Source organism: Lacerta agilis, chromosome 2 (assembly GCF_009819535.1).
Source record: "Lacerta agilis isolate rLacAgi1 chromosome 2, rLacAgi1.pri, whole genome shotgun sequence".
Lineage (NCBI taxonomy): Eukaryota > Metazoa > Chordata > Lepidosauria > Squamata > Lacertidae > Lacerta > Lacerta agilis.
The window spans coordinates 105,444,887-105,459,509 of record NC_046313.1 but is presented as its reverse complement, the minus strand read 5'-3'; the positions used below and the strand labels follow the sequence as shown (position 1 = coordinate 105,459,509).

Below are 14,623 nucleotides of genomic sequence, written 5' to 3'. Positions count from 1 at the left end.
ACAGCATGTACCCAGGTACAGTTTCCTTGGATTTTGGGGGGTTAATTCAGATGGAAATTCCCAGGTATCCAAAAAGGCTATTTATGTATGCCGCTACTGAGGCCTGTGTTTTGTTAGCCCCCAAATGAGAGAAGTCCCAACTGTACATAATAAATCTCTAAATAACCAAGTTACTAGTAGCAGCATTTTGTTCCTGGTCAGAGATCCAGTGTGGTGTAGTGGTTAAGAGTGGTAGACTCGTAATCTGGTGAACTCGGTTCGCGTCTCCGCTCCTCCACATGCAGCTGCTGGGTGACCTTGGGCTAGTCACACTTCTCTGAAGTCTCTCAGCCCCGCTCACCTCACAGAGTGTTTGTTGTGGGGGAGGAAGGGAAAGGAGAATGTTAGCCGCTTTGAGACTCCTTTGGGTAGTGATAAAGCGGGATATCAAATCCAAACTCCTCCTCCTCCTCCTCCTCCTCTTCTTCATCTAGTCAGCTTGCAACCGAATGCTTCCAGAAAGTCTGTGTATTCTCTGCAATATTCAACAAACTGAACCATGGAAAGAGAAGGAACGAAGTCATTTTAAGGTTGTTTAATGAATATTTTAAATTGTAAAATAGAAAACTTAATAAAAATTATACATATAAGAAACCATTGCACTTAACATTACTACTATTTCCACTTTGCAAAGAATGTCCAAGTATTTCAGATGTAACTTAGGCTATTGAAATTCTCACTTTCCATGTTCCACCTCTTCCAAGCTAAGTGGGTGGGTCACTGTGGCCAGTCCTGGACTTTGCACTATCTCCAGCAGTTCTGGAAAAGAATCACACCCAACAGGGACACTTCTGCAAAGTTTTAAGAGGCCCACTGATTTTGAACATAGAAGCACTTTTCACAAACAGCAAACTTTGTCTCAAAAGCAATATTTCCCCCTTTGATTTGGCTGCATGTGTCAGGGCAATCATCATAAGATCTTGCCATCGTTATTGCATGGGCCCACATCCTCTCTTTCCTTCCTTTATTATTTACACCAGACGAACTTCCGTCTCACAGATCCACTTGGCTATGGCACTGCAGGCTTCTGAATTAACTCTGTTCCCCTTCAGCATCCCGCAGCTGTTCGCTTCAGCAAGACCTGTGACTTGCAATCTGCAGAATAGAGGAGAAAGTCAAGCAAAGAACATTTGTCACAGGAAGGCCAAAGCTGTTTTTTCACCATGATAGTGATGGCATCTCCCCACCCCCACCCCTTATACTCCTAGGCTGAGTTTCCAAATGAGTACTGTCCATTTTTAGCTATCATGAACAATGATTCTGGGAAGTGAGCATCAGTTCCGTTCTCTTTATTATTTTTACTAACTGTCTTTCCTTCAAGGAGCTCAAGGCAGTGTACATTAGAGCGGTTCATAAATTTATTTATTTTAAAATGCCTGCTCCAAAGGGATTATATAGCTATATCTGAAATTTCATGCAAATCAGTTAATATCTTGACCCTGCTCCACTGAATTGAAATTTCAGCCTCCACGACATAGGAGAACGGCCAAGTAAACAGCTATTTTTGTGGAGGAGGGTCAAGATATTAAATGATACGCATGAATTTCAGATATAGCTATATAATCCCTAGTGTAGTAAGATAAGACCTTTGGAGTAGGCATTTAAAAAAAAAAAAAAAAGTTTTTTTTAATGAACCGCCCTAGTGTGCACGGTGCTTGTCCTCACAATAACCAACCTACTTTGTTTTTAGTAATTATAAATCAGAATGTGCGCGTTTTCTCTGTTCTTGTTTCAGGTAGGTAGCCGTGTTGGTCTGCCATAGTCTGGTGATAGTCAGCTGATCACCCATTCCCACCACCCTTCTGAGTAATACCCCTCCCCACTCCCCCACTATATTTACGGGTCTGCTTACTTCCGTTTCAGTGTATCTGAAGAAGTGTGCATGCACACGAAAGCTCATACCAAGAACAGACTTAGTTGGTCTCTAAGGTGCTACTAGAAGGAATTTTTGTTGTTGTTGTTTAGATTATGTGGAGTTAGATAGTTTATCAGAAAAAATAAGGAACAAACCAAAACAGGAATTCATCTCAAAATGCGGAGTCTTTAAAGTTTATTTGAAAAACAATTACAGTAGTTTAAACTCTGTCACAGCGTTTGAATAACTTTAGTAGTAGATTTAAGAAAAATTTGAAATCTTAGATAATTTAATAATTCATTAATTTAAGACAAAAATGTGTACTGGCAACAAATAATAGATAATTGAAATAAGGAATGGACGGGAGGTCCAGTCTAGTCCAAGCACCGCTTTTTGTTTTACTGATTTGTAATTAATAATGTCAATATTATGATTTGGCTTGTATTTTTTGTTTTGGTTTGTTTTTTGTTGTATCAATTTTTAAAAAACAAGAATTCATGTATTGTGAATTCCACAGATGAGCAAGCCAGGATATTGACAATATAACAAGAACAAGAACATCCCATTTCCATCGCAATCAGAAAAGGAAGGAAGGAAGGAAGGAAGGAAGGAAGGAAGGAAGGAAGGAAAAGAAAAAAGAGAAAAAGAGAGACAGAGAATTATCTGCTCTCATAATGGTTTGAGCCTTTGATGTCTGCATATTTAAAGATAAGTCAGAACAACCAAGTGTCATGAAGCAGATAATGATCTAGAAGGGCAGATAACTGTACAGTAAAATGGAAGAAAACTGTAGAGGAGGTGCAGAATAACACAGGGGGGTAGAAGAACCACACACATTTCCAGCCCAAACCAGTATGAAACTGTAGGATGGAAATACTCACAGTGTGTCATTTAGTGGGGAGCCATCTACCCAAGACCATTCATGGGCAGGAGGTATGGTGGTCACTCCAATCCACAGAAGCTGCCCTCCATTTGTTTTATGACGTATGAAATCCTGTCAAGGATATAAGAAGGATGTCGTAGGATTGCAATATTTTCCAGGACACACCCTCTTTTTCAGGTCTGGTTGACACATGTCCCCTTTCTTCCAGACACACCCTATTTTTCAGGATTAAAATTTCTGTCAGGGTAGATTTTTAAAATTTGCCCCAATGTCCATGGGATTTTTTTGTTTACAGTAACCCTATGATTTTTTAAACAACAAAAAACCAATTTTTAAAGCCCCAAGTGTCACGCTCCCATCCCCCGCCATTTTTAATTAATGGAACGGGAACATTCCGCAGCATGCACATGCCCTCTTCCCCAGGGCCAATGAGGATCGGCGGCTGTAAGCCAGCATTGTGGTCACATGGACATTTGTCATTACAGTGCCCATGGCTCTACTCTGGCAGGCCCTTTAAAGTTAAGAACTTTGCTACCAGCAATATATCACAACTTCTAGAGCCTACATATTGTACTTGTTGTTGTGTGGTCGTCTTAGTCATGTTTGACTCTCTGTGACCCCATGAACCAGAGCATGCCTTAGAGTCTCTTCCTTTCTTCTCAAAGCTTCCCCTTTTTTATGTCCATGGAGTTTTCTTGGCAAAATACTGGAGTGGATTGCCAGTTCCTTCTCCAGCTGGGTCACATTGACCTGTCCGTCTTGGGTGGCCCTGCATGACATAGCTCATAGCTTCTTGGAGTTATGCAAGCCCCTTCGCCATGACAGGGCAGTGATCCATGAAGGAGCTACATACAGTAGAAGAAGAAGAAGAAGAGTTTGGATTTGATATCCCGCTTTTCACTACCCGAAGGAGTCTCAAAGCGGCTAATATTCTCCTTTCCCTTCCTCCCCCACAACAAACACTCTGTGAGGTGAGTGGGGCTGAGAGACTTCAGAGAAGTGTGACTAGCCCAAGGTCACCCAGCAGCTGCATGTGGAGGAGCGGAGATGTGAACCCGGTTCCCCAGATTACAAGTCTACTGCCCTTAACCACTACACCACACTGGCTCTCCAGTAGGGGTATTTAAAATGAGAGTCAACACAGGGATCCATATTTAGGCAAAGGTATCCTCGTTTTTTTGCTCTTCTGAATATAGCATCCCTAGAAATATGCATTCATAGATGGACTTTTAAGGCAGCTAGTTCTGAGGTTAGATAGACCTCACATTTAAGCTCTGCTTCTGAACCATGGCAGATTTCACAACACACACCCCCTCAACCCTGCCTGCTGTTTGGAGTGGCCTCTCGTAGGAAGATGGTGTCACCATTGTGACTCTGTGAACCACAACCTGCATTACCCCTTACCAGGTATGAGCACCATTCCAAAATTGCACCTCCCCAGGTGCAATTAGGCTTGGGAGGGAAAAGCCTCCTTATAGCAACAACTGAAGGCTTTTTAAAAGCCTTATTGTGTGTGTGAACTTCTTGGAGATTGCACCTTGGGAGGCGGAAAGCTCTTGCCACTGCAATATTCTTGGAAAAGCAGAGCAGCCAAATGTGTCTTCTTGACAAGAACAGGAAATTTTCTGGAAATGATGCAATAATCACTGCGGTGTCATCATGGTTTAATCAGACATTATTTTTGAGCACGGGAAACAACTTCTCTCACTAACAGTCACCCTCTGAGTTTTCTGCAGCCAAGATTCTCTTAAAACAGAGCAACACAAATATCTTTCTACGGAATTTCCCAGCTGTGGCTTTTGCCAACTTCCTGATGCTGCAGATTTTTGTGTCATCATTTTCCATTCAAACTCAGTAGCAGATACTCTTAATAATTCACAAGAGTTTGGGAATTTGGGGGAGGGGGGCCTGCATTTGAAAAAGAAAGGACAGGTAACCACTTGAATTTATATATATATATTTTTTTTACATTACTCTAATTCTAGGAAAACCTGAAAACCTTGGGAAAGGGGGCTATTTTTCTCTCAGAAAAGATTTATTGTGAGCCTACCAGTCAGAAAGCGTTCAAGCATTTTTGTAAGCTTGTAAGTCTATTACGCAGTAAACATTTTACAAAGCTATGGACTGGATCTCATTGACTTCAACAAGAAAGTCGTACATATTATGCTCAGCACCACTCCTAAAGGCTTGACAATTGTTGCCTTGTAATGTGTGCTTTGTTGTTGTTGTTTAGTTGTGTCCGACTCTTCGTGACCCCATGGACCAGAGCACGCCAGGCACCCCTATCCTCCACTGCCTCCCGCAGTTTGGCCAAACTCATGCCAGTCGCTTCGAGAATACTGTTCAACCATCTCGTCCTTGGTCGTCCCTTTCTCCTTGTGCCCTCCATCTTTCCTAACATCAGGGTCTTTTCCAGGGAGTCTTCTCTTCTCATGAGGTGGCCAAAGTATTGGAGCCTCAACTTCAGGAACTGTGCGCTTACTGTTTCTCAGACTTTTTTTTTAAATTATTGGTGTGGTGATACAAGATTAAAAGATGATTCTTTTGAGAAAACAAAAGCTCCACACTAGTTTTCAACTTCTTAGTTATAGCGTAAACTATTTTGTTTGTTTTACACCTTTCAGCATTCCCTTGTTCGCTGTATCCTTATCACCCTTTTTTTCTCATGCAGCATAAAAATATCCAGTCATTTAATTCCTGGTGTTCATACCAAATTATCAGTTTGCTTGACCTTTTCATAATCCAATACAGTGGTACCTCAGGTTACATACGCTTCAGGTTACATACTCTTCAGTTTACATACTCCGCTAACCCAGGTTAGTTGTAGGCTTCAGGTTAAGAACTTTGCTTCAGGATAAGAACAGAAATTGTGCTCTGGCGGCGCAGCGGCAGCGGGAGGCCCCATTAGCTAAAGTGGTACCTCAGGTTAAGAACAGTTTCAGGGTAAGAACGGACCTCCAGAACGAATTAAGTTCTTAACCTGATGTACCACTGTATATAAGGTAACACATGCTCTGCAGAGAAGCTCACTGCCTTTCCATTTCCCTGGCCTGGCCTTCACATCCCCTCAACCTGTAAGTATAGTGCAGAGACTGGCTGGCGCTATGTGCCTCCTCCCCCACCCCCACCCCCACCCCCGCCAAAAAATGCCCCACTGGAAATGCAGCTGGCTACAAAGCCGAGGCATTCCATTCCATATGACGTCAGGGACTAAAATTACCTCAGTTTACAGAGTTTTGAAATGACCCTTTGGAAGTCCCTCCTATTACACCTTAGAGCAGGCTTCCTCAAACTCGGCCCTCCAGATGTTTTGAGACTACAATTCCCATCATCCCTAACCACTGGTCCTGCTAGCTAGGGATCATGGGAGTTGTAGGCCAAAAACAGCTGGAGGGCCGGGGTTGAGGAAGTCTGCCTTAGAGAGGTGTTGTCTCTACGTTCTTCAGGGCACCTGGGGGATACCAGTACTTTCTACCTTCAACAAATATATTTTTCTCACTCGGCATCTATATTGAGTTTAAAGCTCTTTTATACATTTAATTGGTCTGTTATAAGTTTTACATAATTGTGTGGCAAAGTCACGTTGAAGCGCTTCACAGGAAGCGACTGAAATCAAATAAATAAAAGAGCAGAAAACCCAGCTTGACTGCGATGAAAATGAAAATGAAGAGGTGTCGGTACTTGTATCATGATGAATGGGCTGTGGGTGGCAGCACAAAATGGCTGCCATGGGCAGCCAAAAAAGGAGGTGAGCGTATGCCATACTACGGCCACAACAAACAAAGCGCTGACTACATGTATCAACAAAAGAAAGTTATTAATCAGGACTTACCAATTCCACCTGTTTTTGTATCACAGCAAGTTGAGAGTCTTTTGCTGCACAGTCATTCTGGCTCTTGTTCCAGGTTTCCTTCTCTCTGGAAATCCAGTAGCACTTGTCTCCATGGCGCTGCCAGTTTTCAGGGCAGAGCCTACAATCTGAATTCTCTGGAAGAATAAAAAACCACATCCCAGTGAGCCCAAGCTCTGGGTCCTTTGCACCGGGCTCCGAACCTCCACCCGCTCCTTCAAAAACAGTTTTCTACATTGCTATTTACTGTTCTTACAAGATGGCTGTCTCTCCAGAAGCATACCTAAATCTGCATAGAACCTGCAGATTTTATGCAAAATTGTACAATGGGCTTGTGTCCTGAGGTGTTATTATTTTATTTTTTTACACAGCTAGCATAGCCAACCCAATGCCCGCCAGATGTTGAGAACTTCAACTTCCATTATCCATGACCATTGGTCATGCAAGTTGATGGGTGCTGTGCTCCAAAACATCTTGAGGGCACGATGTTGGCGACCCCTGATCTAGCAACACCTGCCCCTAGGCAGAAACTCATATTGGTTTGCTTGAACCAGTTCTTTTGTTAATCATATGTTTTTCAACCTTTTCGTTGGAATCAATGGGATCCACAAGCCTTTGACTTTAGCTGGATCATCATTGTGCCTGGATTCCTGTTTATTTACCAAAGGCTACTGAAAGCTCAGGTGTTACCTGCTACGTGATTGCCATGTGGCCTGCACAGAAACTGCCGCAGAGCCTGACACTGCCCTGGGGTGGTCCTGGTCTGCTGTGTTCCATTGCTGGATCCTGGGCAGGACTGGGCCTTCTCCAGAGCTTGTTTCATCTGAAAAACTTTAAAAGGCATTACTATTTAGATCAGTGTTTTTCAACCTTTTTTGGGCAAAGGCACACTTGTTTCATGAAAAAAATCACGAGGCACACCACCATTAGAAAATGTTAAAAAAAATTAACTCTGTGCCTATATTGACTATATATAAAGTAATTTTCCCACGGCACACCAGGCAACATCTCGCGGCACACTAGTGTGCCACGGAACAGTGGTTGAAAAACACTGATTTAGATGATCAGCAAGATGAGAGTAATGGTATGCTTAAGATTTATTTGAAAAGAAAATGCCGTTTACCTTCCCGCTGCAGCGGTACCTATTTGTCTACTTGCACCGATGTGCTTCATTAAGTACAGTTTGTGGGTAATGTTAAGTCTTAAGGTAAGGTAAAGGTAAAGGGACCCCTGACCACTAGGTCCAGTCACAGATGACTCTGGGATTGCGGCGCTCATCTCGCTTTATTGGCCGAGGGAGCCGGCGTACAGCTTCCAGGTCATGTGTCCAGCATGACTAAGCCACTTCTGGCGAACCAGAGCAGCGCACGGAAACGCCGTTTAACCTTCCCGCCAGAGTGGTACCTATTTATCTACTTGCACTTTGACGTGCTTTCGAACTGCTAGGTTGGCAAGAGCAGGGACTGAGCAACGGGAGCTCACCCCGTCGCGGGGATTTGAACCGCCGACCTTCTGATCAGCAAGCTCTAGGCTCTGTGGGTTACCCAGTGCCACCCGCTTCCCAAGTCTTAAGGTACTTACCCCAAAAGCCAAGCGCTATCACGGCTCCCACTAGAATGAGGATTGTAACACATCCAGACCCAATGATGAAGTGATGACGTCGAGCTTGTCTAAGCAGGTCGTCTACAAGAGCCAGCGATAGGAGAACGAGCTTAGTATGAACAAAGGCCTATCCATCCTGCTTCCCACAGTGCCTGATACTAGCTGTATTGCATCCTTCACTGGTGCCTAGGGTGTATGCAATACGAAGGACCAGGGGCTGGGCATTGAGGGTAAACAAAACCTGCTGCACCAGGCCAACCCTCGCTGACATGTGGGCACAGGGCACAGAGGGTTCATGGGGCTGCACGGTGCCACCTGCCTGCCCACACACACAGGGGGGAGTCTGGCTGGCTGATCTGGCTCTTGGTAGGTGCATCGCTCCAATTGTGGCCAGGCAGCTATTCAGCGAGGGGGAAGGGCGCATGGGGGGAAAGCCAGACTGGGCTCTGGGGCCCAGAGACCCCAAGTAACAGAAAGGGGGGGTCCCTGTGTGGGAGTGCCTCGCTTGTGCTCCCTCAAGATCATGAGCCTTGCTCAAATCCCTCCCTTGCTCATCTTATTTCTAGCTAAAAGGCTGAAAATGTGTAGTAGTAGTAGTAGTAGTAGTAGTAATTAATAATAAATTTATTTATACTCCACCCATCTGGCTGGGTTTCCCCAGCCACTCTGGGCGGCTTCCAACAGAATATTAAAATACAATAATCTATTAAGCATTAAAAGCTTCCCTAAACAGGGCTGCCTTCAGATGTCTCCTAAAAGTCTGGTAGTTGTTTTTCTCTTTGACATCTTTCTGCACTGAGGAATTGTTCCACCCGTTGATCATTTCACTTGCCCCTTTCTAGACCTTCATTATCGTATTTGAGGAGGTTTTAAAGTAGAGGTTGGATGGCCATCTGCTATGGATACTTTAGTTGAGATTCCTGCATTGCAGGGGGTTGGACTAGATGAACCTTAGGGTCCCTTCCAACTCTACAATTCTATGATTCTAACCAGGGCTCGGGCCCTCTGAGCTGCCCCCTAACAATGCCCCACTCCCTGAATGAATGATAGTCCTACATTCTGATCCATTTCTAAACCTACATCACAAACTGCCAAAATTGAAGGTCGACAACTTTGCCCGCATTTTCACTTTTGGGAAAACCCTAGCTCCAAATCAAGTAACACCCTACATTAGTTATGGGGAATTCTTTCCCCTCAAGTTGACGTTGGACTCCAGCTCCCATCATCCCCAGCCAGTGTGGCTGAAGGTCATTATTGTCCCCTGGAATCATAGTTCAGTGACAGTGCTGCCAAGAAGGAACCACATAATCTTAAATTATGGCTTTCATGGCAGAATACATCTTAAACTAGGGTTGTGAATCCTGGGAACTCTGTTTTGTCAAGGAGGGTAAATTAAAGTTTCCATGATTCTTTGGGGAAGTAATATGCTATCACATGGACCAGACCCACGGCTCCCAAAAACATTATTGCCCTTTTAAAACAAAAAACAAAAAAAGGTAAAGGACCCTTGACAGTTAAGTCCAGTTGCGAACGACTCTGGGGTTGCGGCACTCATCTTGCTTTACTGGCTGAGGGAACCGAAGTTTGTCTGCAGACAGTTTTTCCGGGTCATGTGGCCAGCATAACTAAGCTGCTTCTGGCGAAACCAGAGCAGCGCACAGAAACAAGCAACGGGAGCTCACCCTGTCGCGGGGATCGAACTGCCAACTTTCCGATTGGCAAGCCCTAGGCTCAGTGGTTTAGACCACAACGCCACCCATTGCCCTTGTTGTTGTTGTTCAGTCGTTCAGTCATGTCCGACTCTTCATGACCCCATGGACCAGAGCACACCAGGCATGCCTATCTTTCACTGCCTCCCGCAGTTTGGCCAAACTCATGCTAGTTGCTTCGAGAACACTGTCCAACCATCTTGTTCTCTGTCATCCCCTTCTCCTTGTGCCCTCCATCTTTCCCAACATCAGGGTCTTTTCCAGGGAGTCTTCTCTTCTCATGAGGTGGCCAAAGTACTGGAGCCTCAACTTCAGGATCTGTCCTTCCAGTGAGCACTCAGGGCTGATTTCTTTAAGGATGGATAAGTTTGATTTGCCCTTGTTATAAGGTGCTAAAACTACTGATCAAGAGACATGGATATTTCCTGGCGAATCAGTGAATATAGGAATTGTTGCTGATGTGATTAAATGGGATTGTATGAGTTAAAAGATGACTTGGCCAACACAGGACTGATCTTAACCACTTCCTGTGAACTTGCATAAGAACAGGCAATTAAAAAGAGCAGTGTCTTATCCCCCCCAGACAGATTTATTGTCAGATAAGCTTCCTGCAAGCGGCCATCCAGCCCAATACATTTGCTTCCCTGAACAAGATGGCACTGCTCTGATATTCCACATACTGGTCCAAAGAAATGGCAGTTGACTCTCACTTCAGCTCTGGCATTAGGGCAATCTCCACCACACGTGGAGGTAGCAGGCAGCAAAAGGTAGAAATAATTTTTATAAACAGTGAAACTGTAAAAAACAACAACAGAGAGCTGCCTTTTCTACAGTGACTCATAAGAAGATCAAAGCACAGACACACACTGAAAGGTGAGAATACAGAGTGACTCATAAATGGAACAGATGTTTGTGTCTGCATGAATCTTAGAGGCTGTAGACAATCCTAGCGCATTCAAATGCCATAATATTAAAAGGTTAAGTGCGCAGTAAAAATAGGGTTGTTGTGGGGAATGCATCTCTTGAGAAAAGATGGTTCCCAAATTAGACAGATACAGGGAACAGTGGACCGGCCCCCTGCTGAAAAAGTTTGCTGACTCCTGGCCTAGGGCTTGCCAATCAGAAGGTTGGCAGTTCGAATCCCTAAGACGGGGTGAGCTCCCATTGCTTAGTCCCAGCTCCTGCCAACCTAGCAGTTCGAAAGCACATCAAAGTGCAAGTAGATAAATAGGTACCGCTCCGGCAGGAAGGTAAATGGCATTTCCATGCACTGCTCTGTTTCACCAGAAGCGGCTTAGTCATGGTGGCCACATGACCTGGAAAAACTGTCTGCGGACAAACGGCTGCTCCCTTGGCCAGTAAAGCAAGATGAGCGCTGCAACCACAGAGTCGTCCGCGACTGGACCTAATGGTCTGGGGTACCTTTACCTTTACACAAGATGAACATAAGGAAAATGTGTCAGGGCAACACCCAAGGATAGGATTACCATAGGCAAACATTATTGTTTTTTGAACATACCGAAAATGCAGCCATAATTGTTAGCCTACTCGTGTGGACATGCACCTACACCTGTTAAAACAGATAACTGAAATGACAGAACTGATGCAGGGTTCCACAGGAAATAGCAAAACCCTCTCAGAGTCCGCTAGTCAGTTTCGTCAGGGGGCAAATTATTTTCCAATTCTCATATGTGTCAATCCGTCATGTCGCATGTGTGTGCATCACAACCCAACCACAGAGTCTTCTAAAAGGAAATATGGAGGTGTTGGCAATGAAGTATTGTTAATATATATATGTCTAATAAATCCATAGTACAACACATATTTTTCCTATCTGAACTTGTATTCCATCTTCACTCCAAGAAGCTCAAGATGACAAACATATTTTAATAAGTTAGGGGTTGAACTAAAGAGGGGTGTGTGTGTGTGTGTGTGGTTTTTTCCCCCTTCCAGTTTCCTGCAAGCCTATGATTTTATTGCTGTAAAATGAGATTACTGTACTGCAGAGGCAGGGACTGCCAAACTCGACTTTATGGCAGATTGAGGGTCTCTCCTGACTAAAACTGCATCTCCCCATGCTGCAGTGGACCTTGGGGTCTCCACTTTTAGCGGTGCCCTGTGTGGCACCAAAATACAGTGCCCCCCCACCTCACCTTCCATTCTACATAATAGTTGCTGATCCGCCTGCACCCCCCCCCCGAAGCTCCCCACCCAATGTGGCCAAACTGGTCACGTCCCCCTAAATCTGCCTCTGCCCCATGTCTTTCTACCCAAAATACATTGGTCCTATCCACACCATATTCCTTTACCACTTTAGCAGTCATGGAGAATCCTGGGAATGGTTGTTTGTAACTCTGTATGGTCAGCACCCTTACCAAACTACCTTTCCACGACTGTCAAGGGGTTTAAGTGTGCTTTAAATGTATGGTGTGGTCATTGTTTAATGTAGCTGAGAGAAGAAGAAGAAGAGTTTGGATTTGATATCCCGGTTTATCACTACCCAAAGGAGTCTCAAAGCAGCTAACATTCTCCTTTCCCTTCCCCCACAACAAACACTCTGTGAAGTGAGTGGGGCTGAGAGACTTCAAAGAAGTGTGACTAGCCCAAGGTCACCCAGCAGCTGCATGTGGAGGAATGGGGAAGCGAACCCAGTTCACCAGATTACAAGTCCACCGCTCTTAACCACTACACCACACTGGCTCTCCACACTGGAGAAGTAGGAATGCTGCCGTAGTGTGTCTTTCTCTGCCTCTCCCTCAGTCCTTGGTTGCTGATGGTGACAGCTCACCATCTGTGAAATGCAAGGAGCGATAAGGCCACATCACAGGTATGTGAAGCTGCACATTATGGACCAAGAGACCAAAAAAAAGGGCAAATCTTTTGTAATACGTACTTTCATCTTACCATCTTTCCAGTGCCAGGTAAAAATTCACTTCTCCCAGAGGTTTGATGGATTATAGCTGCGTACCCACCATGTAGTTAAAGCACATTTACAGCACATGCCTTCCCCGAAGGAATCCTGGGAACTGTAGTTTGTTAAAGGCGCTAGGAATTGTAGCTCTTTGGGGTACAGACTACAGTCCCCAGTATTTGGGGGGGGGGGTAAGTCATGTGCTTCCATCTCTACAAGAAGACTTGCCACTTTGAAGAAAGATGTCAAAAACAGAAGGCACTCAGCATTTAACACACATTTGAACGCATGGCCGAAAAGTGGGGAAGGGCGTACCTTATTCACATTAATACGGAAACCAAGCAGTGGAAACTGGACACTTGAACACTCCCTACGATGTCTGTGACATGCGAAATCCCCACAGTTGCTTTCCTTAACAACTTAGAAAACTCCCAATTTGTACAGGCAAGCCGTTATTTACCTTGCATCGGGAATTTGGGCTTGTGCCTTCCTTGATTCTCCCTCGGTTGAAAGTTAAAGTAGCAGGGCGCATCTTCCACCTGGCAGCGTACCCGAGTTGGATGTGGTCCCTTGTTCATGATCATAACCCATGAGGCAGAGCAGCCCTCTGATCGTCAGGCTCGGCTCTGAGGGGGAAGCAGCTCTTGGCAGCTTGTCAGAGGCAGCAGAGAGGAGGTCTCACAGGAAATGGCGCCTCATCAAACTTGACCAACCTTCAACACCTCTGCTGATATGTCTTCTGATTACTCAAGGCTGCCTATAGCCTATAATAACCAGAAAAAGTCAGAAAGGGGAAAGAAACCAGTTTCCGTTGCAAGTTAGGGGGCCCAATTTCAGAAGAAGAAAAATCTCGCTCATCCTTTGCACCACCCACCCCTTTGTTGTCTCTCTCTCTCTCTATTGTATTGTCTTTGGAGCAGGGACCTTGGGCAGTGCTGTGTACATCAAGGGTGGGGGAGCGGTTGCCCTCTCAATGTCTCAGTGGGTGACCTTGGAACAGGCATCCCCAAACTCGGCCCTCCAGATGTTTTGGGACTACAATTCCCATCATCCCTGACCACTGGTCCTGTTAGCTAGGGATCATGGGAGTTATAGTCCCAAACCATCTGGAGGGAGGGCCGAGTTTGCCTATGCCTGCCTTGGAGTCAGTCACAGGTTCTCACTTACCTCACATGCTTGTTGAGAGGGTGAAATCTCTTCTTCTTCTTTGGTGAGCGCTCGTAGCTGAGTAAGATTGTCTTCCATAAACACGGTTTTAGCAGTGAGTCCATAAGTGACTGTGGAGGCCAATTCTGGATCCACACGTCCTTCCACAGTGGGGACATAGGTTTTCATGAGAGAGCTGATCATGGTGAGGGTTTGCCAAGTGTGCCTTCCTCTTAGCGCGTTTCTCCCATTCATCCTGGAGGAAAGGTGGGATATAAATGAAATAACAAATAGAAGAAGAGTTTGGATTTGATATCCCGCTTTATCACTACCTGAAGGAGCCTCAAAGCAGCTCACATTCTCCTTTCCCTTCCTCCCCCACAACAAACACTCTGTGAGGTGAGTGGGGCTGAGAGACTTCAGAGAAGAGTGACTAGCCCAAGGTCACCCAGCAGCTGCATGTGGAGGAGCGGGGGGACGCGAACCCGGTTCACCAGATTACAAGTCTACCGCTCTTAACCACTACACCACACTGGCCCTCAATCAAACAAATAATAAAATAATCCTGAGGTGGGGCATCTCAAGCCCGGGAGACAAAAAAACTTTAAGGAGATGAGGCAACCAACAA

The 14,623-nt window shown here is 45.0% G+C and overlaps 1 protein-coding gene across 1 annotated transcript; it reads right to left on the bottom strand.

Moving 5' to 3' along the window:
• Positions 1-986: 986 nt before the first annotated feature.
• On the bottom strand, positions 987-13,446 carry LOC117042377 (killer cell lectin-like receptor subfamily B member 1B allele B). Its single transcript, XM_033141924.1, has 6 exons — positions 13,310-13,446; positions 8,209-8,310; positions 7,318-7,458; positions 6,610-6,764; positions 2,776-2,888; positions 987-1,134 (listed from the first exon to the last, which is right to left on the bottom strand). Exons 1-6 carry the CDS (start codon positions 13,431-13,433, stop codon positions 1,011-1,013), a joined length of 759 nt encoding a protein of 252 aa, XP_032997815.1. The 5' UTR covers positions 13,434-13,446; the 3' UTR covers positions 987-1,010.
• Positions 13,447-14,623: the final 1,177 nt, after the last annotated feature.

Coding starts and splice junctions, on each gene's coding strand:
- LOC117042377 (XM_033141924.1), bottom strand. CDS start 13,433: ATGATCATGAACAAGGGACCACATCCAACTCGGGTACGCTGCCAGGTG. Junction 8,311..13,309: donor GCCCAAATTCCCGATGCAAG/GTAAATAACGGC, acceptor TGGCTCTTGTAG/ACGACCTGCTTAGACAAGCT. Junction 1,135..2,775: donor TCCCCACTAAATGACACACT/GTGAGTATTTCC, acceptor TCTATTCTGCAG/ATTGCAAGTCACAGGTCTTG.